Source organism: Hylaeus anthracinus, unplaced genomic scaffold (genome assembly GCF_026225885.1).
Source record: "Hylaeus anthracinus isolate JK02 unplaced genomic scaffold, UHH_iyHylAnth1.0_haploid 11985, whole genome shotgun sequence".
In the NCBI taxonomy this organism is placed as follows: Eukaryota; Metazoa; Arthropoda; class Insecta; order Hymenoptera; family Colletidae; genus Hylaeus; species Hylaeus anthracinus.
Genome location: NW_026534333.1, coordinates 11,500,675 through 11,524,440, shown reverse-complemented (window position 1 = coordinate 11,524,440; position 23,766 = coordinate 11,500,675). Strand labels below are relative to the sequence as shown.

The 23,766-nt window shown below is 37.5% G+C and overlaps 5 protein-coding genes across 8 annotated transcripts in view; 3 read left to right on the top strand and 2 right to left on the bottom strand.

Annotated features, from left to right (window-relative positions):
- Positions 1–90: 90 nt before the first annotated feature.
- Positions 91–4,498, top strand: LOC128886796 (gustatory receptor for sugar taste 43a-like). Its single transcript, XM_054141959.1, has 7 exons — positions 91–808; positions 1,656–1,872; positions 2,215–2,563; positions 3,534–3,674; positions 3,745–4,019; positions 4,126–4,284; positions 4,343–4,498. Exons 1-7 carry the CDS (start codon positions 597–599, stop codon positions 4,496–4,498), a joined length of 1,509 nt encoding a protein of 502 aa, XP_053997934.1. The 5' UTR covers positions 91–596.
- Positions 4,499–4,620: 122 nt separating this feature from the next.
- On the bottom strand, positions 4,621–12,236 carry LOC128886635 (myotubularin-related protein 3). The gene is made up of 15 exons (XM_054141694.1): positions 11,692–12,236; positions 10,025–10,339; positions 9,744–9,930; positions 9,501–9,679; positions 9,223–9,424; positions 8,891–9,081; positions 8,176–8,371; positions 7,911–8,096; positions 7,621–7,785; positions 7,286–7,536; positions 6,943–7,185; positions 6,484–6,778; positions 6,256–6,357; positions 5,953–6,137; positions 4,621–5,535 (listed from the first exon to the last, which is right to left on the bottom strand). Exons 1-15 carry the CDS (start codon positions 11,748–11,750, stop codon positions 5,220–5,222), a joined length of 3,072 nt encoding a protein of 1,023 aa, XP_053997669.1. The 5' UTR covers positions 11,751–12,236; the 3' UTR covers positions 4,621–5,219.
- A 1,818-nt stretch (positions 12,237–14,054) lies between these two features.
- LOC128886645 (elongation factor Tu, mitochondrial-like) lies at positions 14,055–16,793 on the top strand. Its single transcript, XM_054141715.1, has 6 exons — positions 14,055–14,215; positions 14,613–14,665; positions 14,752–14,926; positions 15,022–15,329; positions 15,512–16,173; positions 16,248–16,793. The coding sequence occupies exons 1-6, from the start codon at positions 14,179–14,181 to the stop codon at positions 16,426–16,428; spliced, it is 1,416 nt and encodes a 471-aa protein (XP_053997690.1). The 5' UTR covers positions 14,055–14,178; the 3' UTR covers positions 16,429–16,793.
- Positions 16,794–16,936: 143 nt separating this feature from the next.
- LOC128886650 (GTP-binding nuclear protein Ran) lies at positions 16,937–20,079 on the bottom strand. Of its 2 annotated transcripts, none has more exons than XM_054141726.1 (3): positions 19,920–20,079; positions 18,656–19,137; positions 16,937–18,485 (listed from the first exon to the last, which is right to left on the bottom strand). In XM_054141726.1, exons 2-3 carry the CDS (start codon positions 19,088–19,090, stop codon positions 18,270–18,272), a joined length of 651 nt encoding a protein of 216 aa, XP_053997701.1. In that variant the 5' UTR covers positions 19,091–19,137; positions 19,920–20,079; the 3' UTR covers positions 16,937–18,269. The 2 variants fall into 2 exon arrangements, with proteins under 2 accessions (XP_053997701.1, XP_053997700.1); XM_054141725.1 differs by lacking the exon at positions 19,920–20,079 and adding an exon at positions 19,613–19,913.
- A 755-nt stretch (positions 20,080–20,834) lies between these two features.
- LOC128886647 (syntaxin-1A) overlaps positions 20,835–23,766 on the top strand; it is a 44,438-nt gene continuing 41,506 nt past the window's right edge. For 2 of the 3 annotated variants that reach the window (XM_054141720.1, XM_054141719.1), the window contains exon 1: positions 20,836–21,335. In XM_054141720.1, coding sequence (XP_053997695.1) covers positions 21,303–21,335 — 33 coding nt within the window. In that variant the 5' untranslated portion in view covers positions 20,836–21,302. Of the gene's footprint in view, positions 21,336–23,766 lie in introns of all 3 variants that reach the window. The other variant, XM_054141718.1, reaches the window with a different exon arrangement.

Sequence of the window (23,766 nt, the reverse complement as noted above, 5' to 3'; positions counted from 1 at the left end):
CCTAAAAGTCGGGGAGAAGCCGGAAATGGGGGGTAGCTGAGACGATTCTGAACAACAATTTCCTTTGCAAAAATGTCTGATGAGGCTTCGTTAAGGAGATATTAAGCGAAAACCCTGACCAATCAGAGCGCGCGGATACCGTTGGAGCGGCCGCGGTAGCGAAGGCTACGCGCTGAGCGGCCGCGTCAATATCCTTCGATGCACGTCGAGTCACTTGTTCGCGTACGAGAGCGGCTACCTAGCGCGTAGCCATCGCTATCGCGGCCGCTCCAACGGCATACGCGCGCTCTGATTGGTCAGTGTTTTCCGTTAATATCTCCTCAACGAAGCCTCGGACAACAATGTCGCTAAGGAAAAAGTTGTTTCAAATCACCCTCTGAACCACCCTTTTCAAGGACCTCCAACATTTTTGGGACACCCTGTATATAAATTGCCTTGCATATAAAAATCTAAATTTATACACAAGTAAAAATGCAACATATGCGGTATGTGCATGCGTTTGTGATTCCTAGGAAGTAATTTAAAAGCGAAATAATTCCTTTTTAGTCTTTTAGAAATTCGTGGATGCGACGATTCATGACGAAAATAATCCTCAAATGCTTCCAGAAAATCGATCCAAGACTAGTCAAAATATCGTAATGAAGTTAGAGGGAAAAAAGGATAAACGTACGGCGCAGAGTCTCTATTGGGCAAGCTTTCCGATACATTATCTCGGTAAACTGTGGGGCCTGATTCCAGTCAGATTCGTCACAAACGCTGCACCAGGAAGATGCCAGGCTCGCTTAAGCACCATTGACCTTATCTACAGGTAACGGAGAGCGACAAGATTAAATCTTCGATAGATATGAACGCAACAAAATTAAAAAAGCATTCTAATGTAAAATTAAGTAAAAAAAAAGTATGTAAAATTATAATTTATTAACTTATTTTTTTTTATAAACAATGACATTCTACATATTCTCGGAAATGTCTAGAATAGATAGATTACAAAAAAAAAAATACCTATTTATGTAAGTTGCAACATGAACAAGAAAAAAACAATTAATCTATAGAAATGTTGAAGCAATAAGTATTCGCACAACTGTTTAATGTTTAAAACTTCGTTAAAAAAAAAAAGAAAAGAAATTTACATTAATTTACACTTTTGATTTTATAATTATTGCAACTCTTCTAAGCGTTAAATTAACTATAGATAACTAAATTATTAATTATTCGAAGTGGGATCTTCCTTTATTAGAGCCATTTTTAAAAGTACTTGAAATTCTGGAAATTTAATGTTTTCTAATTCGTACGGAGCAATAAACTAATGTGTTTACGTTGCAAACTCTACTGTAAATGGTTACAAATACTTATTGGTACAAATACTTATCGCTTCTATACTTTTACCCACTTTTCGCACTTTATTGTTAATATCACAAATTATATTAACTAGTAAATGTTGTTTGAACTATATCTATCTTAGAGACTTCCGAGAATATGTAAAATATCATTGGTTATAAAAAAAAGAAGTTAAGAAACTACAATTTCACACAAAAGCTTTTTGCGAAATTGATCGGTGTACGAATACATTTTACACCCACTGTATATGCATGCAAGCGCACAGAAGATCTCCCCGATCGGTTGACAATGTGTTAACATATCGATCATGTCTGTAGCTTGTGCGTGCTACTATTGCTCCTCGGTTTGCAAATTTGCGGGCTTTGGCGAGATCTTAAGAACGGATGGCAGCACAGCACCAGATTGAGGTCCCGGCAAACGGTGATCGCGACGTGCAGTGACGTTCTTGGAGTGATGAGTCTAACCGTGGTCTGCATCGTTGGCTCGCCTTTTCGCTGGAGATACCTGCAAGCCGTCATAAACAAGTTAATCGAGGTGCACCGATAACGATTCTCTTCGAACTCCCTTATCATTATGTTAAGAGCCAACCCGCATCAAACCAGACATATCTTGGAATAACAATTCGAATTTCTTTGAGATATATCTTGAAAAATTGTACAATATTTCGAACATTATTGATCCTACAGCTATTTGAAAAATGGTACTTACTTTCGTTAGTAATCATAGCACAGACGTACAAATTAAACGATACTACCCCTCAGAAGTATTTACATACAAAATTGCATGAATTGTTCTTACTAGAAAACAAGTGATTGACTCAAGAAACAAGAACAAATAAAACTAGTTCATTAAACGATCGGCAATGTTGGATTTTAGGTGGACGAAAAAGTTGATGAGTCGTCGACGAAGAAGTCCCGGAGGTTCACGATCTATTTAACGGTGTGCAGTCTTACGTATCTGTGGTTCAACTCGATTCTTGATTTTTATTCCTGGCATCGCAAAACGAAAGGGATGACAGACCTCAAAACGATACCGGACAAAGGTCCAATTAACTATATGCCCCTCTATCTTATGTACACCGTGATCATTTTAACGGAGATTCAATATACCGTTTCGACGTACAACGTGGAGCTGAGATTTATCAGCCTGAACAACAGCATCAAGAAGCTATTCGAAGGCGGAAGCGCAGCCGATTACTTAAAAAAATGTGTTCTTGAAACAACAGGTAAATAGGAGCCTAACTTATTAACTCTTTAACCCAGGAGCTAAAGATAGCTGTTACAATTCTTTAGTCTCACTTTTTAGACCCGATTAACCCCTTGAGGCACAAAATGATAAATTTCATCATAAAATTTGTGTAAATATATTTGATATTCGTATTATTCTATCGGAAAGAATAATACCACTTGACTCGGCATAGGTTTCAAATATTTCTCGTTCAAAAATTGTGTAAAGTTTCATTAATCCTGGAAAGATGGTACATTTGTTTGATAATCTCGAGCAATGAAACATATCAATTATTATTTAATAAAAGGTGTTTCAACCGTCAGGTAGTACGGTCCTCTTAGGGTGAAAATAATGTTAAAGTTACGCGTAATACTAATATCGAATTGAATATATTTCATGCATCGTGTATGTACAATAAAAAGAAAAAATGTTACATAAAATAATTATTAATGAAAATTAGGATAAAACTTATGTTTATGGAGATTAATATTAATTAAATTAACCGACAAGTACGGGAATCCAAATGTAAGAAGAGAAATAAAAATACGTTCATCGCAAATAAAATATGTATAATACGAAAGACACGTGGAACGCAGGTTGTAAACAGTAAGCCAGTAGACAATCAAATAAAAGATAAGAAGCAACATTAACCTATAAACAAAGTCAGTCTTGAATAAAGAAAACCTCCACCGGTCATTATTATAATCCGTGCTCGCCAATAACGGATGCTAAAAGTCGTTTTTCAATAATTACCGAAAAATTTATTTTTATTGCTCGAAATTACCAAACAATTGGCTATCAAAGCGTTCCTACAACCATTACTCCCTTAATTTCAATTTAATACTTTGCCAATTATTTTCTATTTTTACTACAATTCGAAAAGATAAATAACGTATAATTTAATCAATTCTATTCGCCACAATCGCGTCAAGGGGTTAACGTTCGCGTATTGTATCGATCAAATTAACGACAAACGCATCTCTTTGGCCAATCATATGCCGGTTATGCAACGGTAGCAATAGTTGGTGATACTCGCAAACAATCATCAAGCACCGTGTCGCGCAGACAGTTCGAATTGGCCAGCTATCGAAACTTTCGGAATTTAAACGGTGGGTAAGTCTACTCCAGCTAAATTCGGATGGTACTTCTTGTCAAATCTCATGTATCGCCTATTTACAGAGAATGAAACTTACGTAAACAGTATATCGGAGCTGATCACGGTACATTCGTCTCTCTGCGACGCAGTTTCTCTTATAAACAGTGCGTACGGCGTTGTGATACTGGCCGTTACCGTAACGTGTCTGTTACACCTAGTCATCACGCCATATTTCTTGATCTTACAAGTAGACGAAAACCACGAATGGATATATCTGTTGGTACAATGTATGTGGTGTATCTTTCACGTAACCAGAATGCTGATAATCGTTCAACCTAGCTATTCCACAGTTGCAGAGGTAAGGAGGTAAAAATGTTAGAACCTTAAACATGAATCTGTGTACATGTACGATAGGAAGCTCTAGAAGTAATGAATTCGAGTTGTCACGGAAACGTTCGTTCCAGGGTAAGAAAACGGCGGTTCTCGTTAGTCGGTTACTTTCCTCCAGCTTCGAAGTGGACAGTCGACAACAGTTGGAAATATTTTCTCTTCAATTACTGCATCGACCTCTTGAATTTTCAGCATGCGGACTCTTCTCTTTGGACCGAACACTGATAACGTCGGTAAGGATGTAGAAGGTATTCGTGCGCAGAAAAATGCATATGCTGACGTGTGTTTCAGATCGCGGGGGTGGTGACAACATATCTCGTCATACTAATACAGTTCAAAAACGCGGACGATACGATGGGTGAAGTGGATAGAATAAGAAATGCGACACAAATACTCAAGTCTGCATCGTCGCTCCAGAATTTAACAGGATTTAAGTCCATCATATAACTGTAAACTTATTTCCGGGAAACTTTTCTCACGTTTCCATATTATAGACTTTGTCTGTGTATGTGTGTGTGTGCTCGTGTGTTTGAAACGAGTAAGTAACAGACAGATAATAGTCGATCACATACGATAATGACATTTAATATTCCAATTCTCGTAAACAGCGGCAATATACAAATACAGGTTACTCGTATCGTATTCCAACTACTAATTAACGAGTCATCCCATCGTTCGATCGATAATTAATTAAGATCGCACCTCGTACGGTGTCTAAAAACTAGACGTCAGTCACAGCCTATCCAAAACGTTCCTCGGCCTCGATCTCGCTGTATCTCACGAGGATAAGAAGATTTCCTAAAAACGGGGAAACTTGAGTAGTCTCGTTCGAAGAAGCCAGGTGTCTCGTTGGATCAAATTACTCCTAACGTATATACAACACCTCGTATACTGACTCGTTTTCTCTCTGACGCTATACACTTCTTCGTACAAATTATTACACTAGCAATAAATATTAAATCGCTCGAAGATCTTGTACCAACACTTGTACCATATCAATTTACGACATAAATTCACGCGTGTGAATTCAACACCCGGTTACTCGCGCGCTTTGAAACCACACGTGACAAGAATACTCTTCAAACTCGCGCATCGTCCCGGCAAAAGCCAAATCGAAACCCAAATGCTGCGTTGTTGGTTGTTCCATATCGTGATTTTTCACGTGGTTTCAATTCGCCGTGGCTGCTGTGACCGGCGGTTGTGATTTCTGATGCGCGATCTGCATCAAATTGTCGCAACAGCTGTCCTTCGTCACGTTTAAACGTTTCGGTCTTTGACAAGTCATCAGGTTTTCAGAATTCGACGTTATTTCAGAGTCGTTCTCCCCTTTGTTTTGATGACGAGCGTTGCACTGACAGGGACTCGTGTGTCGATGAATCCGTGAGAAACAGTCGCTGCAAACTCTGACGGGATTGTACAGTTGCTCGCTGGGTAACGGTGTCGAATTTTCCGAACAATCAGCACAGAAAATCTTACCACAGCATCTACAATAGAGGCGAAAATGATAATATACCGACCGCATACAGTATTATAAGGGCCAGAGAAGTAACAATTTTCCGTACAATAATTTATACAATGTTTGACCTGTTACACATTAAATAGAAATTAGGATTTCAATTACAAAATTAAATATTTCACATTAAACAAATAAAAATAAAAATATTCAACCTAATAAACGTTGTGAACAAATCGCTATAAGTGGATTTGAATCATTATTATTTAAACCAAATTATGCCTACTTCTGGACAGTAGTATGATGCAGCCGGGCAACTAATGTTGCACTTCCTTGTACAACTTATTATAAAATAAATCGTTACGACTATGGCTCCTAGATTATAATTCTGCATGTTAATACTATGAAACTAAATCCAACAGCATGCGCGGTAGACATTCGATTTCACCTGCAATGATGTTTGCGTCTTCCGAGCCAGAACTCCGTGTCGCAGCCCATGCATCGATTCACCGCGTGGTCAGGTACCCAAAGAGTAGGAGCAGGACCTAATTCTTCGACGGCTTCCCAAGACATGTCCGATGGTAACGACTCTCCGTGATCGCCGGCGCTTCCCACCGAATCGGGTAACGATCCCTGGAACAGGAGCAATACCTTCCTTTTTCTCTGGCTATCTCCGATTATTCTTTAACAAGCCGAATCAAGATTAATCTCCTCCTGAGAAACATTCAATAACGTCGTTTGGAACACTCACAATATCGTCGATGCGATCGGTATCCGCGTTATGATTGCAAACTTGCTTGATTAGAGCCAGCCTCGTCGTATGTAACTCCTTCCTTAACGCTTCTTCTTTTAGCTGAAAAGCAGCAAGACAAAAAACACCGTAACCGCTCGCAGACTCGTGACTTTCTTCGACGAACGTTCTTTTGCTTTTTCTCTTGTTTTCGTTTTATCTTAAACAGGACGAAATGTATGCACACACCTTATGCTCCACGATTATCTGTTGAACGCGCATCTGAACATCGCAATGTACAACGGGAAGACCATCGACGTCGTCCAGTCTGTCAAGATTCTCTGGCAGCGTGTCTTGACGGGTGGGAGACGCCGGACAAACGCTACTGGGTGTTCTCGATATCAACGGCGCGTTGGTATCGCTAACGTCGCTGCCATCGTTGAGGTTGTGATTGTAGTTTCGATTACAAGAGCAGACGGCTCGGCCGTTCGCGTTAGTCTCGATCCACGGCGAAACGATGTCCTGCGGCGAGTTTTTCTGCGACCTGTTACTCGACAAAAACTTTTTGTTGTTCGAATCGAATACAACTTCGAATCAGCTTTGAATTCGGATTCATTTCATATTTAACCTTGAACTCGGACTCGCGTAACGTAAGAGAGTATACAGAGTTTTCAAATTCGGTACTGTTTTACGGTATATGATACTTACGTTTCGTTATTGATGCTTGTTGTACCAAGTAAGGAATCATTGCTGGGTATTAGTGTGTCTGTCGAACTGTCTACCGAGGGATTCGCTGGCGAGTCATTCGAGAATTTACTCGTCGTGTTACATTGTTTCGATACGTCCTCGTTCTCTGGCATGTTCTTTTCCTCGTTTTCAGTCTTACATTCTGTGTCGTCGTTTGCAACATTTTCCACCGTCTCCGCATCGAGCGTTAGGGAATCGAACTTCCTGTGACGGTGTTACAAGCAACGTGATTACTCTGTTTTCTTGTCTTATTGACTTGATTATAGCTCTGTTAAGATATATGAAAAATAACAAAGGTAATTACGTTTCCACCGTAATAGTTGGATCGCTAAGTCTACGGTGAAGATAGGCCGAGTGATTGGAAGTATGCATAAGATCCCCGTATGATCGAGTTTTAGTCATTTGCCTCTGTGGTTCGTCGCTCTCACCACCCTCGATGTCTATCATCGTCACTCTCTGTTTATCATCCCTGATATCAAGAGAAGATTCGGTAGATCCTAAATACACCTCAGACCACAAGACAAGATCTCGAACATTGCAACTTGGCCATAATACCTGGTAACAAGAAATCATCAAATTCACATTAGAACCTCAACTGAAAAAAAATAATACTATTATACTAGATGAAAAATGTCCTACTTGATTCTTTAAAGGTGAATACAAATGATTTACGAATGAACTGGAATTCAGGAATCGCCAAACTGAAAATGTACGCTCCCGTATTCGCAATTGTAACCTTTCTTGCCTTCTGTTGCAAAGGAACGTGCCGAAAAGCTGCGAATACGTATGCTGTGCTAATTTTACCTGAAATTAATCGAGTCTGTGTTAATCGGTGTTAACGAAACGGAATCGGCACGTATTTCAAACATTTGTGTACGTACGGGTAAAAGAATAAAAGTAGTAAACATGAACTACGTCAATATACTCACGAGATACGCCGGAGACATCTGAAAACTACACTTAAATTTTAGGATTAACTGGTGTACACAGTCGAGCCACTGCAAAAATACCGGACATCGTTCATTCGGATCTTCACAGCCAACTGTTTGTCCGCAACGATCCGCGAATTTATGTCCAAAGTCTAACCATTCTCTCTCGCATAAGATTTGGAAACCCTAACGACGATAAAACAGAGTAAAGAAATGACTGTCCAGTAACGAACAAAAAGAGAAAGTGGGAGTACCTTCGGCATACCTCCATAGTTCGGTAATACGGATCAAGGAGGATCTGCGCTAAAGTGACTATCTGAGGCGTTCTATCCCAGCCATCGCTACAATGTACCAAAACCGGTCGACCATCCCTTTCTATCGCGGATGCTACAGTCACCGCTGCACGTAATAATCCAGACATGTGTTGTAACCACCGCGTTCCTTCTAAAAGACTGAGCCAGCTGCAAAACGAAAGAAAATTATTCATCAGAAATACACCTCCATAAAGCTCATCAAATAAATATACTCAATTCTCTTTTTACATGGTTACGATTTCACACGGTCCAGGAAAAGGAGTCTATAAATATTTAATATGTTTTCTTAATACATTAGGGAGGTCGATAATTAAATCTTGAAATTCTGGTCAAGTCATTCTCCGAAATCTTTTCCGCCAATATGAAGATTGCGTATAATCTGACCTCTAAGCGTTACATCGATACTCGCTGTATGTTCCCTTGAAAAGAAACTACTGTGACAAATTGGCTGCACGATTCAATTTATCGATTACTCGATTTACCGAAACTTTTTTTTCCGATTCCTGAACATTATACTACAAATCCTCTATTTTGGCATAAGCAATATTACTTTTTTATTTACACTGCTTTTTTACACAGTGCTCTTTGAAACATATATACTGTGTAAAAAGAGAATTGAATGTATGATCTACATGAAGTGTATAACGAAACGAAATATTCGTTTACTTGGGTTGATCCATGTCCGACGCGCAAAGCTGCCTCAACGCGTGAAAGCTCTTCCGTATAGAATGAATGTTTGGTAAATTCATGAATTGTATATCGCAACTGGGATAATATTCAGGACATTCGCAACCACCACCGCGCGCTCTATTCGCCACAGCGGTTGTGTACGACCTGGCGTCCACGATCAAGACTTTCTGCAAGTAATGCATTACAATTCAAAAGAACATCGAACGTTTTAAATTCGTTCGTAATTCCTTTTCATCGATTTCTAATGAATACCGAGTCTCTTCTAAACTACAGTCAAATAATAACTTGGTTAAATACTTGATACCCACTTTGGTATTATTTGTTGTGGTACCATCGACACCAGCATTGGGATAAATACTGGGAGAATCCACCATCGTCAATTCACCTTTGTCATAGGAACATGAATGTGAAAGGGCCTTCAAGAGGGCCTCATCTTCTGGACTTCGCCAGCCAAGCCAACCAACTTCTGGTTGACTACTTCGAGCTAAAACTGCACCATTATTCACATGTCTACAAAATAAAAGTATTGACATTGAAGGAAACATAATTATTTTAGAAGAATATGAAAGTTATTTTCTTATAATACCTCCAAACAACAGCAGGAATTCGACGAGAACTACGAAACTTGGCCGCCTTGTCCAGAATAACATCGGAAATGCAAGCAGGAACCAGAAGCAGTGGTGGATATGATGGACACATTCGATAATCTTTATTAATTTGACTAATACGCCATGTACCATGCAAATTAAATTTCAGTCGTTCCACCTACGAAGTAACACAAAGGTAATTATATCTGTCGAAATTGCAATATAATGTATGAGTTACTTACCTCTGAGTTAAAAGTAGCGGTATAGGAAGTAGTATCCTTTCCAAGTTTAGAAAAATCTTTGCCCTCCTCAATGGACCAAGCATAGTATGCAAAAGCAAATATATCTTCTATGCTCTTAGGTGGATAAGTCACTTTATGTAGTCGCTTATACCACTCTAAACAGTGTTCATTCGTGGAAAAGGCACAGCTGAAACATTGAAATAGTAATAGTTTAATATCACAAGAAAATTTATAGAAGAAAGTATTGTTTATTTAAGCAGAATAATTAGGGAATAATGTACCTTAGGGAACGTGCATCCTTACAACCAATATGTAAGAAGAAGATCTCTTTAACCTCCAGCTGTTCTATTAAACCCAGTGGAATATTGTAGCATGTTTGACTCAATTGTAAGTAAAGTCTGTAATTAGAAAGAGCCAACACCCCATCTGATGTACGTCCAAGTGCTACAATGGATTCTCCACTCAAAGGCGTAAATGGTATTGTAAGTGTTTCATCTTCACATTCAAGATGTGTATGCTTTGGAAACAATTCCGAAACATGTAAATGACACATAGATTGCAAACTTGTTGGCTCTTCGGAACTCTCCATCTCTGCTCTGTGACATATCATTTAGAAACTTCATTATTCTTTTTGATTGTAAGAAACTTCATTATTCTTTTTGATTGTAAGAAACTTAATTTGTAAGTTTATGGCTAGATTACTCAAATTTCTCAAATTAGATTGCATGCTTTTACTAGTCTGTGTACATCAAAGTACATATTATATATCATTGCAAATTTACAAATAAATACTGCAACATATTGGCATACATTAAGTATTATGTTGAAAATGTTTTCAGTACTATCCTTTCACACAATTGAAGTAGATAAGTAACTAATAGTTGGCAAGAATCATCTTACTATGAGAAGTATTATTAAATGGTTAATAACAAAAACTATTATAGGATTCTGTATGGCATGATTACATACCCAAGCGATTAAAAAGTTAAAAAAAGGATTCAATTTTCAAAAGAATGGAAGTAATCAACTTTAATCAATGAAAAAGTTTTAGTTTAGAGAAAGTCAACCACCAACTTATTTTTAAACATAAAAGATGATATAATGTTTTATAGATACATGAGCATTGTTTATCTCAAAATTTTTTTAAGTAATTCCCCTTACAAAAATCTTTATATCTAATATAACAACAACACAAAACAAATTACTTGCATTGTTACACAATGTCATACTTTTATTATTGCACACATACTACCAATTGCAGTGCAATCTCCAAATACAAATCTCATTTAATATGTTTGGTTACAATAGAGGAAAAGATTGAGAAAACATTGCATTACAAATAAAACTTAAAGGAATTGTTTACAAAGGGATAAATAAGATGATGACTCTGAAATGATAAGAAACAAGTCTATTCCAGGCCAAACATAATAAAAGATGATCCAAAGAAAACTTGATTTCCAACTAAATATTAGTTGGTACTACTTTTTGAGCTTACGTAAATGTAAAAAACTGATCGTGCCAATACTTGTGATCAATTTGAAAGTAGTCATAACACATACTTGTATTATTATTTTGTTGTCGAATATGCAAAAATATATTTTTTTCTTTTCATTATGCTTGAATACAAGATAATAAAGTTACATTGCGGTGAAAATCAAATACGTAGGTACGTAGATTTTTTTCACGTCTATAACTGGTTTTATTCCAAGAGTCGTTCTGTGCCAATACTTATGTTCGACATGGTACTTATCCGCAACCACACGCGGCACTACTAATTCTACGTGTGATTCGATTACAGACGATTGTCGGACTAAACGAAATTATACGCAACGTCAAGAACAACAGAAACGTTAAAATGCACAAGCAAAACATTTCCGAACAGGGCAATCGCGAACCCAGTAATCATTTCTGGTAAACGATTATAGCCAAGCGAGCGACAATGTCTTACCTTGGACTGCAAAATTTCTCCTCGATGGGCGATATCCGATGACCGTTCTGATACCTCATACAAAATCCATAGACAGTCGTTTACACAAGAAACGGTATAAGGACATTACTCGACAAAGAGGCCATCCATTACCCCCCGTAAAGAAAACAAAGCGATGCCGTTGATTTCGATTTTGTCGAGTTATGTAGATGTTTTAGATTCTTCAGCACGTACGCAGATAGCTTACTGGATGAATGACTCCATAACTAATCTCACGCGAGTCCAATTCAAACACGATTACTTTTCGTTACGATGGTTCACGAAAATGGCTAGCATCGCGGCACACAACATCCACCAAATGAAACGATTCCTTTTCTCCCTGTTCGTCTCGCGAAACGGTAATATAGCAAATTACTTGATTTCCAAATAATTTTTATAAAAGATAATCCTTCAGTCTGATGTGAAAGTTACACTTGACAGATTGCTTGTGCTTGGAACTGGATGGTCGGTTGGTTTTGGGTTTTGGCCTCAGTAACGTCAAGGAATTCCCTATGAAAGCAACTAGAACACTTCTTGGAACTGGACTTCTGTCCGTATCTGTAACTATTGCATACTGTGATAAACATGAGCGACGTCAGCGACACTGGCGAGAAATTCCTAACGAAAAATACGCGATCTTTATTTAGCTGTATTTAATCCAGACCAATCTTCTTGCAGCTATATAACTGTGTGGAAAGTAACAGTTTTACCAAGTATTTGTTCCGATAAATTACGAAAAATACAGAATGGCATTTACAAACACAATTTTCTCATAAATTTATAGTTAGGTTCCATCAAAAAAGAGTTACGCAATTTCTTCGATAAAGCCGCATTCGAATGCCGTTCGTATCACCTACATCCCAGGGAGTCCAAGCCATAAACGTATTCGTATAAAGAGTCTCAATACGAGTAAGTCAAAGTATGGAGCGCCACGTACCAATAACAAAGGAATTAAAAGGAAGAAGCACATACGCGTATATCTTTATATACAGGGTGGGGTCAATACCTATGTTCATTTTGAATATTGCCGTTACTTGTAATATACAAAACTAACACGGTATAGAGGGGGACATATTTTGACACAAACATTTTCTGCGTGGGTGAAGGCATAAAGGAGATATGAAGATCATCTCTGCTTTTTTTAAATGGAACGATATGTTTTTGCTTTCGTATCATGATAGAGGATCTTAAAACGAGTTCAACGACCTATTACATAAGGTCATTGAAGGTCATAGAAAGTAGAGAAATGCGATAATACTTACGGTTTTGATAGACCAAAAGGAGCCATGAGGTGATTTCACCTCGAGGTCAATTTTAAGAGTCATTCCAAGGTAAACTCGATCTTTTCGAATGGTCACCTCTATTCACGACACCGGATTCGGAAAGAGGTGGATTACTTGCGTTAATCAAGCACCTCGAATCCGTAAATGGCAAGGGGACTCACGTTAATCAAGTACCACAGGGGGGACAGATTCTCGCGTCCTCGTTGGTTATCCCTGGATAAAACAAAGAGTACCTACCCCTCAAAAGTCAAGCTATTCGAACGTCAAGTTCTCACCTCTTCCCGAATTTGTTGTCGCGAATGGGGATGTTCATCCGAAAAAATCGACTACACCACAATTTTATGAAAAACAATATTAAAATTTTGTAATTTCAGCATTAATCCTTATGGAACATGTAGATTTTGCCAGCAAATTTTGGCAAATTTTGCAAATTTTGTCGATTAATTTTTCAATCAAGATGTAGAGATGTAGAACGTAAAGAAGTTGTATAGTAACAATCAACATTGTGATCATAATAATTTCCCAAGTATTACGAATGTATGTATAGATATACGTATTGGTCATTATGGACATGTGTGAGTGCAGTAAGACTGTATTTTACAAAAGCTTCCAATTTCTTTTTTTTTTTATTTTGAAATTTTTAAATGTCAAAGCAGAGATTTATTCGCTTTACATGTTGTTGACAATGTATATGTAGAACTAAATTTTGTTAATATATCTGAAATTATACATTAATATTACAGTTCTTCAAACAAGACATAACACAAATACATGCCGCAACGTTCGATTTAGTAATCAAAACAGACATATTGATGGGCAAATATAATTTAAGTTTATAGAGTTGCTGTAACAATTTGAATCTTTGCTTTTCAAAGAGTGGACACTGCCAAACAATGTGATCGAAAAGCTTTAAATTATACTTTTGAATGTGACTATCTCGAAATGTTTAAAGTAGCCGCTGCTGTACATATAGATACGTGCGCATATGCTCCTTCCTTTTAGTTCCTTCACACTTGGTACGTGGCGTCCCAAACTTTGTCTCAAATATGGACGAAATTCTTTCGTCCATTATCTTAACCCATGCTATATGAGCTTGAACCTCCTGCTACGACTTACGTACTAGTGTCGGAATCACGAATAATTTGGTTGGCCACTAGGTTTGGTACAGAATAAATTTTTAGATATCATGGCACTTAGTACTGGCAAAGTAATTTTTAATCCTGGTAGGTATACATAGGAAATCACTGTATTTTTTTTCAAACATTCCATAATCGAATCGTTGTGGGACCACCGGATCAGTAGAAGTAATGGAAAACAAATTTTGTGTTCATGCTTGATTTCATAAACATGGTGAATTATTCGATCGAATTTAATCACATGGTGTATTAATTTATTCATTTCGTTTGAAACTCAAGATCATACTCAATTTCATAATAATGCATATACATTTTAATTGATCATATCAGAAAATGGAATACATAAGGCATTGTTTGCAATCATGTAATCTTAATATCAGAGCCTTGTATATACTTTTGAAAGTCTATACAGATGAGAAAAAGAATCCAAAATACTTGCACAATTATTGGCAGAAGAATGTTTCAATAATTTTTTTATTTTTAGTGTTGAAGCAAACTGTGAAGCAATTGTTCTATATTGAACATTTTGTTAAACACGTAAGGAGCTTTTTAATCAACATTTTCAGTAGTTATGATTTGCTGTCCATTGGTATATTTTTGACTAAATCATCGTACTCTTTTAGCAAGGAAAGTATTTAGGTGGTCAGTTATACGTCGGTTCATTTTTACCATGTGTAACAGCACAAAGATTTTATGCTGAAAAAAAAGTTTTTACAAGAGATAAACCACATTGCAACGTTGGCACAATTGGTCATGTTGATCATGGAAAAACAACATTGACCGCAGCTATCACTAAAGGTACATTTACCTCTTCTATATATTTCCTAGTTCTTCATTACATTTTTTTATCGAATGTAGTCATACAGCATAGTAACCATTCTTGTGGTTTGTAGTTTTGGAAGAAAAACAATTAGCCAAGGCAAAAGGCTATGATGAAATCGACAATGCACCAGAAGAGAAAGCACGTGGTATTACGATCAATGTAGCACACATTGAGTACCAAACAGATAACCGTCATTACGGGCATACAGATTGTCCAGGACATGCAGATTACATTAAAAATATGATCACAGGTACAGCACAAATGGATGGAGCAATTCTTGTAGTTGCTGCCACAGATGGTACTATGCCTCAAACACGGGAGCATTTAGTTCTTGCTAAGCAAATCGGTATTGAACATATTGTTGTTTTCATTAACAAGGTAAGTTTTCCCATACACAATTATAATTATTATGGATAGGTAGTTATTCCTTTTTTATTGATATACTACAGCAAGAGTTATGGAAACCTTATAAAGAAAATGGGATAAATATATATATGAATAAATAGAAGAACCTTAGTATGTTGCCTTTTGTAATTTTAACTATAATTGTTTTTTGAAAGATCGATGCAGCTGACGAGGAGATGGTAGAGTTGGTAGAAATGGAAGTTCGGGAGTTGTTTACTGAAATGGGTTATGACGGAGAGAAATTGCCTGTTGTTAAAGGCAGTGCGCTTTGTGCCTTACAAGGGGAAAAACCTGAAATTGGAAAGAATGCTATACTACAGTTATTAGAGACTGTAGATAATTTTATACCAACACCAATTAGAGACTTGGATAAACCTTTTCTATTACCCGTAGAAAGTGTTTATTCGATTCCTGGTAGAGGAACAGTAGCCACAGGAAGATTGGAACGTGGCAAAATAAAGAAGGGCATGGAGTGTGAAATAATTGGTTTCAACAAAACTTTAAAGGCAACAATAACAGGAATAGAAATGTTTCATCAAATTTTGGAAGAGGCACATGCTGGAGACCAACTGGGTGCTTTACTTAGAGGTTTGAAGAGAGAGGACATTAGAAGAGGTATGGTAATATCCAAGCCAGGTACAATGAAAGCTCATGATCACTTTGAGTGCCAAGTATATATGCTCACCCCTGCGGAAGGAGGTAGAAAGAGACCTATCCCAAATCAAATACAAAGTCAAATGTTTTGCAAAACGTGGGACGTTGCCACACAGATTAATTTAGTAGACAAAACTTTAGCCATGCCTGGTGAAGATTTCACGTAAGTCTTAAAGAGTGTTATTCGAACAAAAAGTAATGTAGTTTTCACTTAACAACAAAGTTTTTCCTTTGTAGAGCTGTAATGAAATTAATAAGGCCTATGGTTTGCGAGAAGGGACAACGATTTACATTGCGAGACGGAAATACAACCTTAGCAACCGGGGTAATCACGTCTATAAAGCAAGCGCTTTCTGAGAAAGAGCGATTGCAACTTCTCGAAGGGAAAAAGAAAGTTAAGAAACAGGCTCAAGCTTAAATTATCAATTTGTTGCATTTGTTGTGTGCGAAAGCTAATGCAGATTGTCGATAGTATTTCGATGACATAAAAAATAAATTTCAACTCCAATATCTGCTGTAGTTTAAAGGTATATGCGTATATACATTAAATAGAATCGCAGTACAAATTGAGCATTAATTTCGTATGCATATGCATTTTCCTAAAGCTGTATTACAAATTTCAGTTCTCCATCAATAATCGTCAAATGATTTTAAACATTATATAATTACTACTAAGTAATATGTTATTGTATATATGTGTTTATTCCAATACTGTTTTAGTCAGATGCAAATGGAAAGCATCCCTTATAAATACAATTTAATAAATTTCTCGTACAAAATGTATTTAGTTTATTGCTACTGGAATGATTGATTTTACATGACTACAACACAAAACCTGTGGTTTTCTTTCTCAGCTTTGTTTTGATACAAGACGACGTAATGTTACGCGCACGTGTGAACGTTTTAGAAATATTTGTAACTTTGAAAACAGTTCAAGGACGATTTATTGAATCCAATACATCACCAGTACAAGCTGCTTCGAGCAGAACAATGAAACACACGATACGTTTCACTCGTGTTTCTGCAGTTTGCTTCAATCGCTAAAAGTACCTTGGTAAATTGTGTATGTACGCTTTTCACCGTGCACTCATATATTTTCATCTGCAACACACAAGGGGGGAAAGAAAGGAAAGGACATATGTACCGCTCTAGTCACACAAACAAAATTAACATTTTTGTATATAAAAGAAAAACACTGTTTATATAATTTAAGTCGAATAAATCATACATTCACCTTCGCTTATAAAAATAGTAAACAGTCCTCATTATCGTGGACAGACGCAACTGGCTACAAACCGCGCTTCGTTACAATTGTAACATTATTTCAAAATACAACAGTGTGTCTGTATGTTGCGGATTACTCGCAAAGACGATTCGCTACACCGTTCAATCAATTAGTACATATACATGAATGCTTTTTTTTTATTTTATTTGTTCATCATCGCGTAATCGGGATGTGAAATAACAGCAAAGGTTATGTTATCGTTTGGTAAAGATTCAGTTACTCCGCGATTGTTCTTTCTTGTTGAGTGTCTGTGGGTATGTGTGAATGCGTGCGTGTGCGTAAACAGTGACTTCTAAATATCAGCACTTTATGAGTATCGAAAGATTCTTTCTTGTAGAATTATTAATCCTTTAGTTTCACAATTTACGGAATAGCATCCTCGTTAGTTCAAAAGTTTATTACATACTGCATTTTCGTATTTAGGTGTGATAAAAGCAGCGATAGAAATTAAATCACTCAAAGGAAAAAACACGTTGAATATATTGAATGCCATCGTGTCATACAACATATTTATGTGCACGCCCGCATATACATTCGTAATACATGAGTAAAAAATATGAGGCCAAGAACGACGAATATCCAACGATTGTTAGTTTCGATGCGTAAAATTTTACACATTTATGCATTGTTCAAAATTGTACGTTCATACCGGTAAGAAGTACGTTCATGCTAGGATTATCCAATACTTGTACAAAATTAGAGGTCACGTGTTTTACACGTTCACGCACACAAATCTCTAATGCACGCAAAAGCAACGATCAATTCCAGTATCCTTTTGTTAAGACAAAGCTCGTGAAACATGAAATCACAGAAACTTTTTTACCGTTATTATCGTTAGGTATCGAACAAAATTTTTTACGCGAATTTTAATTCCTTCGAAGAAAGAACCTTCGACCTATCGAGAGGCACAAGAACGTAACGTGCGTTCATGTACGCTATGCCCCCAGTTCATATCATACGCGTGGTATAACAAACTAAAGGTCTTCATCGTCTTCTGGTAACGCAGTCTCTTGAGCTTCTTTGAGATCCTTTTCTATTTGTTGTTGCCATTGTGGATCCATAGTAACCTCAGGTGGAAGAAGAGCTGGCATCGCGACGAATTCTAGATTCGGATCTCCGATTAATTTACGCGCCAACCATAAGAAAGGTTTCTCGAAATTGTAGTTACTCTTTGCACTAATATCGTAGTACTGAAAATGGGAAAGAAAGTGTCATTTGTTGTACTAATAGTACAAAGTTACATTAAATATTAGTATTAAAGTTTTAGAAACTAGCATCAGTAAATACTTGATAGAATTAAAAAAAACATGTGAAAGGAGAGCAATAATCAAATGTTTTTGAATTTGAAGTAGTTAATTACCTGTAGATTCTTCTTTCTATGGAAAACAATGCTCTTGGCTTTTACTTTCCTATCCTTAATGTCGACTTTGTTGCCACAGAGTACGATAGGTATATTTTCACAAACTCGAACCAAATCCCTATGCCAGTTAGGTACATTTTTATATGTTACTCTTGATGTAACATCGAACATAATGACAGCACATTGTCCTTGAATGTAATAGCCATCACGGAGACCTCCAAATTTCTCTTGGCCAGCTGTGTCCCATACGTTGAATCGAATTGCCCCTCGATTTGTATGAAAGATCAAGGGATGTACTTCTACTCCTAATGTTGCCACATATTTTTTCTCGAATTCTCCGGTTAAATGTCGTTTGACAAATGTCGTTTTCCCAGTACCACCATCACCCACTAGGACACACTTGAAAGTTGGCATTTCCTGTACTTCGTGTGCCATTTTGATATTGTTATTTGACGATTTATCCAAGCAAAGAAGCGGTCAATCTGAAAAAATAAGATCAGCAATCCTCGGTTAACAAATTATTATCATATTCACAGAGAATATGAATGGTTTCGAAATTAGTGAAAGATATGTCAAGGATAGGAAATCATGTGGCACCACGTTCCTTGGTAGGAACGTGGATGAAATAATTTCTTGATTCACACATAGCTGATTTTTTCAAGTTTGTATTAGACTCTTTCAAATCAAAATGATGCTCTCGATTGCACAAAACTAAAAGCACATAACTGTTTTCTATGGCTAATGTAATTTGTAAACGAAAAAGACATGTAATTGACGAAGTATGTAAAAAAGCCGCATCGAACAGTCCAAAAAGGCTACATGCGGCCTTTGCGCCACAGGCTCCGCCATCCTAGATAGTACCATATCACGCGTTGAAAACGTGATCGGCCACTCGCCAACCGAACAAAATTCGTAATAAACGAAACGAACTTCTAATCGTTAAGCAAATGCACATACCGAAACGTTAGTTGATAGTACTTTCGACGTTAGCTCGGAAAGCCGGGTGACCAATTATCACGCACTCTCAAACAGCAAGCCGACGTTGAAAGTCACCACGTTCTGCTAAGAGAATGGCGCCTCCCGTTGTAACACAGGGGACTTTCGCGCTAATCTCGAAACATAACTACACGCACTTGTAGGTGAAAATAACAAACGATCGAACAAGTTGTCGGTTAATTTGCTCGAAATTTATGGAAATCCGAGGACGTAGGTACAAAATTTCCCGGCAAGTGACGTGTACGTGAAAATGACCGATAAAACTTACCCTGCGACACAGTCGCTATGGCTCACAATGGCGTTCCTTTGTCTAGATGTGTAGGGGTCAGCTTTTTCGTTATTCGCTAAATGCAACGAGGTATGAATTAAGAAAACCGTCTAGTTGGCGTGATAGAAAAAAATTCAATTTAAATATTTGTATCGATCGATTATCAAAATAATACGTGTATCGTTGGTTTTTTTGTAAAAGTATACTCGAAACTCGCCACGATTTAGCGACATCTATTCCATGCGCGCCACATTGAGCCGGTACCGAAGAATTTTCGTTTTCAACGGAAAGAATCATGTTGTACGTAAGTACAGTAAATGGAATGGTTTGGCGCGCGAGGGCACCGTTAGGTTCCAAACTGGCGGTAAATATAAAATTCGAACATCGAGGATGTTCGATGTTCCGTTTTCTTGCAAGAATTTTTTTCGCGAGAATTCTTTTGACACGCTCAACATTGATTAATTAAACAGTAAACGTTAGGTACACGATCGAACAATTTCGGTGCATTTCATTTTGTGATACAGGTGTTATTAATATTACTATTCGAACTATACTATATAAATATTACTATTTGAATATCATTTTTTCAGTGAGTTCATTATATTATGTGTACAAGTGTCGTTTATCAGGAAGTCATGAAATCTGGTACAACGATTTCTATATCACCAAATTTTTAAAACACAATTTCATTAACCTTGGTTTGTTTCTGTTTTTTATAATTGTTTTTAATTAAATTTGATTCTTAACAAAAGCCATTTTTGGAGCTAAAAACATAGCAACTGTGAAAAAACTTTACTTACGGTTGAGAAATTTATAAAATTTAAAATATCGTTAGTAAGATATTATACATGAAACTAGAGATTAGAAAAAAAAACTGTGGACTTACAAACTTGATTTATTCAAGCGTACATCCAAATATATACGTGGGATATAAAATATTCGAATATCCGAGTATAAAGTAATCGAATAGTTAAATGTTTGTATCATATTTTAATCATTGAAACGTTCGAATATCAAGTACAGAAAAATTCGACTAGTTTCAGACCTAAAACTGTTATAGAATGAAAATATTTTGAAGATGTCGGAAAAAGCCTTTTGTTTTTTGCTGGTTATTTCTAGGAAGGGGCACGAAGAGATCTCGGGCCAGTCCTGAGCAGAGTTGACGTCACTGGCGCATGCGCGCGGCAACGGACGGCACTGCAGAAGCAGGCGAGTTCGCGAGTGTATCGATTTTACGATCGTGTCTCTCGCCGCTAGTGCGTCCGTTTCCTTTAGTTTTTAGTGGCCGTGCTCGTCGTACATGGATAAAATCGTGAATGGGATTAGTCGCTAGTTTTTCCACTTCGTACACCCGCTGACTCGCAATTCTTCGTCACCCTCGCCATGACCAAGGATAGATTAGCAGCCCTCACCGCGGTGAGTTTCAAGTGGATACGTATATTTTGCTAGAAACCAAGCCGATTCACCGAACAATCAGTCTGCCCGTTAACTCTCTCTCCCTCCCTCCGTCATCCTTTTCCTTTCTTCGTCTGCTTGTTTCTTCATCTTCCTAACTCGCGCGCTTTCTCTCTCGTGTATACGAATGTGCAACTCGCATCGTTCGTAATATCACTCTTTTTACTCTGCTTCTTGTTCTCCGACGCATCATTTTATCCTCGTTTCGAATGGCCTAAACACGCAGAGTTTACTGAAGATTTATCTGTCGGTTTAATCGACCGTCATCGCTGGTCTGTTTCCTGAGAAAGACAGTCGATGAAACCTGCGGACAAACCTCTACTCGTCCGTGTATCGGTTCGCCTTACTCTTGTAACTACTTGAAAATAGTATCCAGAACGTATTTGTTGCTCTACGATAAAAAAGATATGTCAAATGGGAGGTATCAGTTCTCTATCGTCTACGTTGAGCTCGAGTTTTCGAAATTCGAGATAAATATGTCAAGTCGCTTAACCAATGTTACATTCCAAGTTACTGTTTCCGATATCGAATTTACGATAATTCGAACGGAACATAGTTTGCCTCCAAGGCACAGAAATGTTAGAGCAAACGAAGGGAATTATTGGAAAACATTTGAAGATACTTGTCGATTATTTCACTCACGCTTGTAACGTTTAAAGAACCAATTCGTGATCACCATGTACGTGCAACTCGTTGTTACGTTTGATGTAATCGAATGAATTTTTCTTCTCGAAATGCACGGCTGTCATTGATCGAATCGAAGCCCGGACGGATCTCGTTTACGAGGAAAGGCGTTTCCGAGGTGTCAGCCGTTCGTTGACTGTCAACCGACGAGTACTCGAGCGTGGAGAGATTAAAAGATAGATATGGAAATAAAGATGCAGAGTGCGAGAGAGATGCAAAGAATTCACTTTTTTCTTTTTTTTTTTTTTTTAAATATCATTCGAGTATCGTGAACCGATTTTCTCGAGTCACTTGACAGATAGTTTCATAGATTCGTTGGGAGGTGACCGATCCAACGCATGAATAACTGGTGTCGATGACTCACAGCCATCGACTGACATTTATGAAAAGCGTGTACCGGGGCGTATCTAGGCGCACGACGTGTGTTCGACCGGCCCTCGTCGGTTTACTTTTCGTACGATCAGAAGGATTACTTGATTGTTTCAAATATTAACTTCTACGGTAGTACAAAAGACTAATATAAGAATCTTTTGTTCGTCGATGTTTAGGATCGAGATAGTACGTGTTGTGTATGATTTCATTTTAGAATTCGAAATAAAAGTATCTCGTTGACCCTTTCAGGTATATAAAATTGAAAACAAAAATATACTCGTGCGAACGGACGAAGGAATCTTTCTCTCTCTCAACGTTTTTCTTTGTTTATTCTACTTGCATGAATATACTTTTGTTCTTAATTTGTATCACATTTTTAATTTGTGTTTCATTTGTATTCGTAATTTAATTCACTTGTATGCGTATACACTCGAAGACATGTACAAAAGGTACGATAACAATTGAAAACTTAAAGGAAGGTACACAATATACGTTCTGCCCGGAACGTGTTAATAAAGTTAAATCGAAGTCTTGCTTCGATGTATGAAAAAAAAAAAAAAAAGGGAAGTCATGCACCTGTTCCATGGATTCATTCGACGGCGTAACAGTTTTTTTTTATCGTATAAGCATTTATCTCGAATTCTGGCAGACACCTGTCGTTCCGATAACATCACGTCGACACCGATCGTGAATGGTCGTCGTGCGATCCCTCGTTTTTCTACGGTGTTAACCATTCGGCATTTACGGAAATTTCATTGGTCCGTGGCAGTCGTGCACGCTCGTTGCTCGACGCTGTTTAGAGCGCGTAAATTACGACTCGGCTTCGATCCGTTCCGCAGCTCGAATACGCGCGCCCGAATACAGTTGGAAATTGACCAAATAAACAATACGTATTTGCAGCACCAAATTTCCTTTATGCCAGCGCGGCTGATTTTTTTTTATTTTTCATTTTACTTGAGAACTTTATTTGTCGTATCAACCCTTCGCACTCGCAACGCTTAAGGCGTCTGGCGGCCACCCCGAGCGCTCGCCAGATGGATACTGTTCTTGAAAAAAAATTAATCAAAAACTTAGTCAAGCAATCGGAAAAATCCGTTGCTATTCTTCAGATAATGTATCTAAAAGTAGTGCGTAGAAATTTCAGAGCAATCGGACCGCGCGTTTACTTTTCTTTTGGGATTATCTCGAAACTACATTTTTCGAAATGGTACAACGTAAATCTCGTAAACTATCGGTCCGATTGCTCTGAAATTTCTACACGCTAGATAGAAATTCTTAGACTTTTAGATAGATTATCTGAAGAGTAGCAATGAATTTCGCGATTATTTGATTAGTT

What these genes read in the sequence shown, in the direction of transcription:
- LOC128886796 (XM_054141959.1), top strand. Translation starts at nt 597, where the DNA reads ATGCTTCCAGAAAATCGATCCAAGACTAGTCAAAATATCGTAATGAAG. An exon ending in TCATAAACAAGTTAATCGAG is followed by an intron (nt 1,873 to 2,214) that starts GTGCACCGATAA and finishes GTTGGATTTTAG; the next exon opens with GTGGACGAAAAAGTTGATGA. An exon ending in AAACTTTCGGAATTTAAACG is followed by an intron (nt 3,675 to 3,744) that starts GTGGGTAAGTCT and finishes GCCTATTTACAG; the next exon opens with AGAATGAAACTTACGTAAAC.
- LOC128886635 (XM_054141694.1), bottom strand. Translation starts at nt 11,750, where the DNA reads ATGAGGTATCAGAACGGTCATCGGATATCGCCCATCGAGGAGAAATTT. An exon ending in TCGGACATGGATCAACCCAA is followed by an intron (nt 8,372 to 8,890) that starts GTAAACGAATAT and finishes TTCGTTTTGCAG; the next exon opens with CTGGCTCAGTCTTTTAGAAG. An exon ending in ACAAGCATCAATAACGAAAC is followed by an intron (nt 6,779 to 6,942) that starts GTAAGTATCATA and finishes GTCGAGTAACAG; the next exon opens with GTCGCAGAAAAACTCGCCGC.
- LOC128886645 (XM_054141715.1), top strand. Translation starts at nt 14,179, where the DNA reads ATGGCACTTAGTACTGGCAAAGTAATTTTTAATCCTG. An exon ending in TTGAACATTTTGTTAAACAC is followed by an intron (nt 14,666 to 14,751) that starts GTAAGGAGCTTT and finishes GTACTCTTTTAG; the next exon opens with CAAGGAAAGTATTTAGGTGG. An exon ending in ATGCCTGGTGAAGATTTCAC is followed by an intron (nt 16,174 to 16,247) that starts GTAAGTCTTAAA and finishes TTTCCTTTGTAG; the next exon opens with AGCTGTAATGAAATTAATAA.
- LOC128886650 (XM_054141726.1), bottom strand. Translation starts at nt 19,090, where the DNA reads ATGGCACACGAAGTACAGGAAATGCCAACTTTCAAGTGTGTCCTAGTG. An exon ending in ATAGAAAGAAGAATCTACAG is followed by an intron (nt 18,486 to 18,655) that starts GTAATTAACTAC and finishes TCCCATTTTCAG; the next exon opens with TACTACGATATTAGTGCAAA.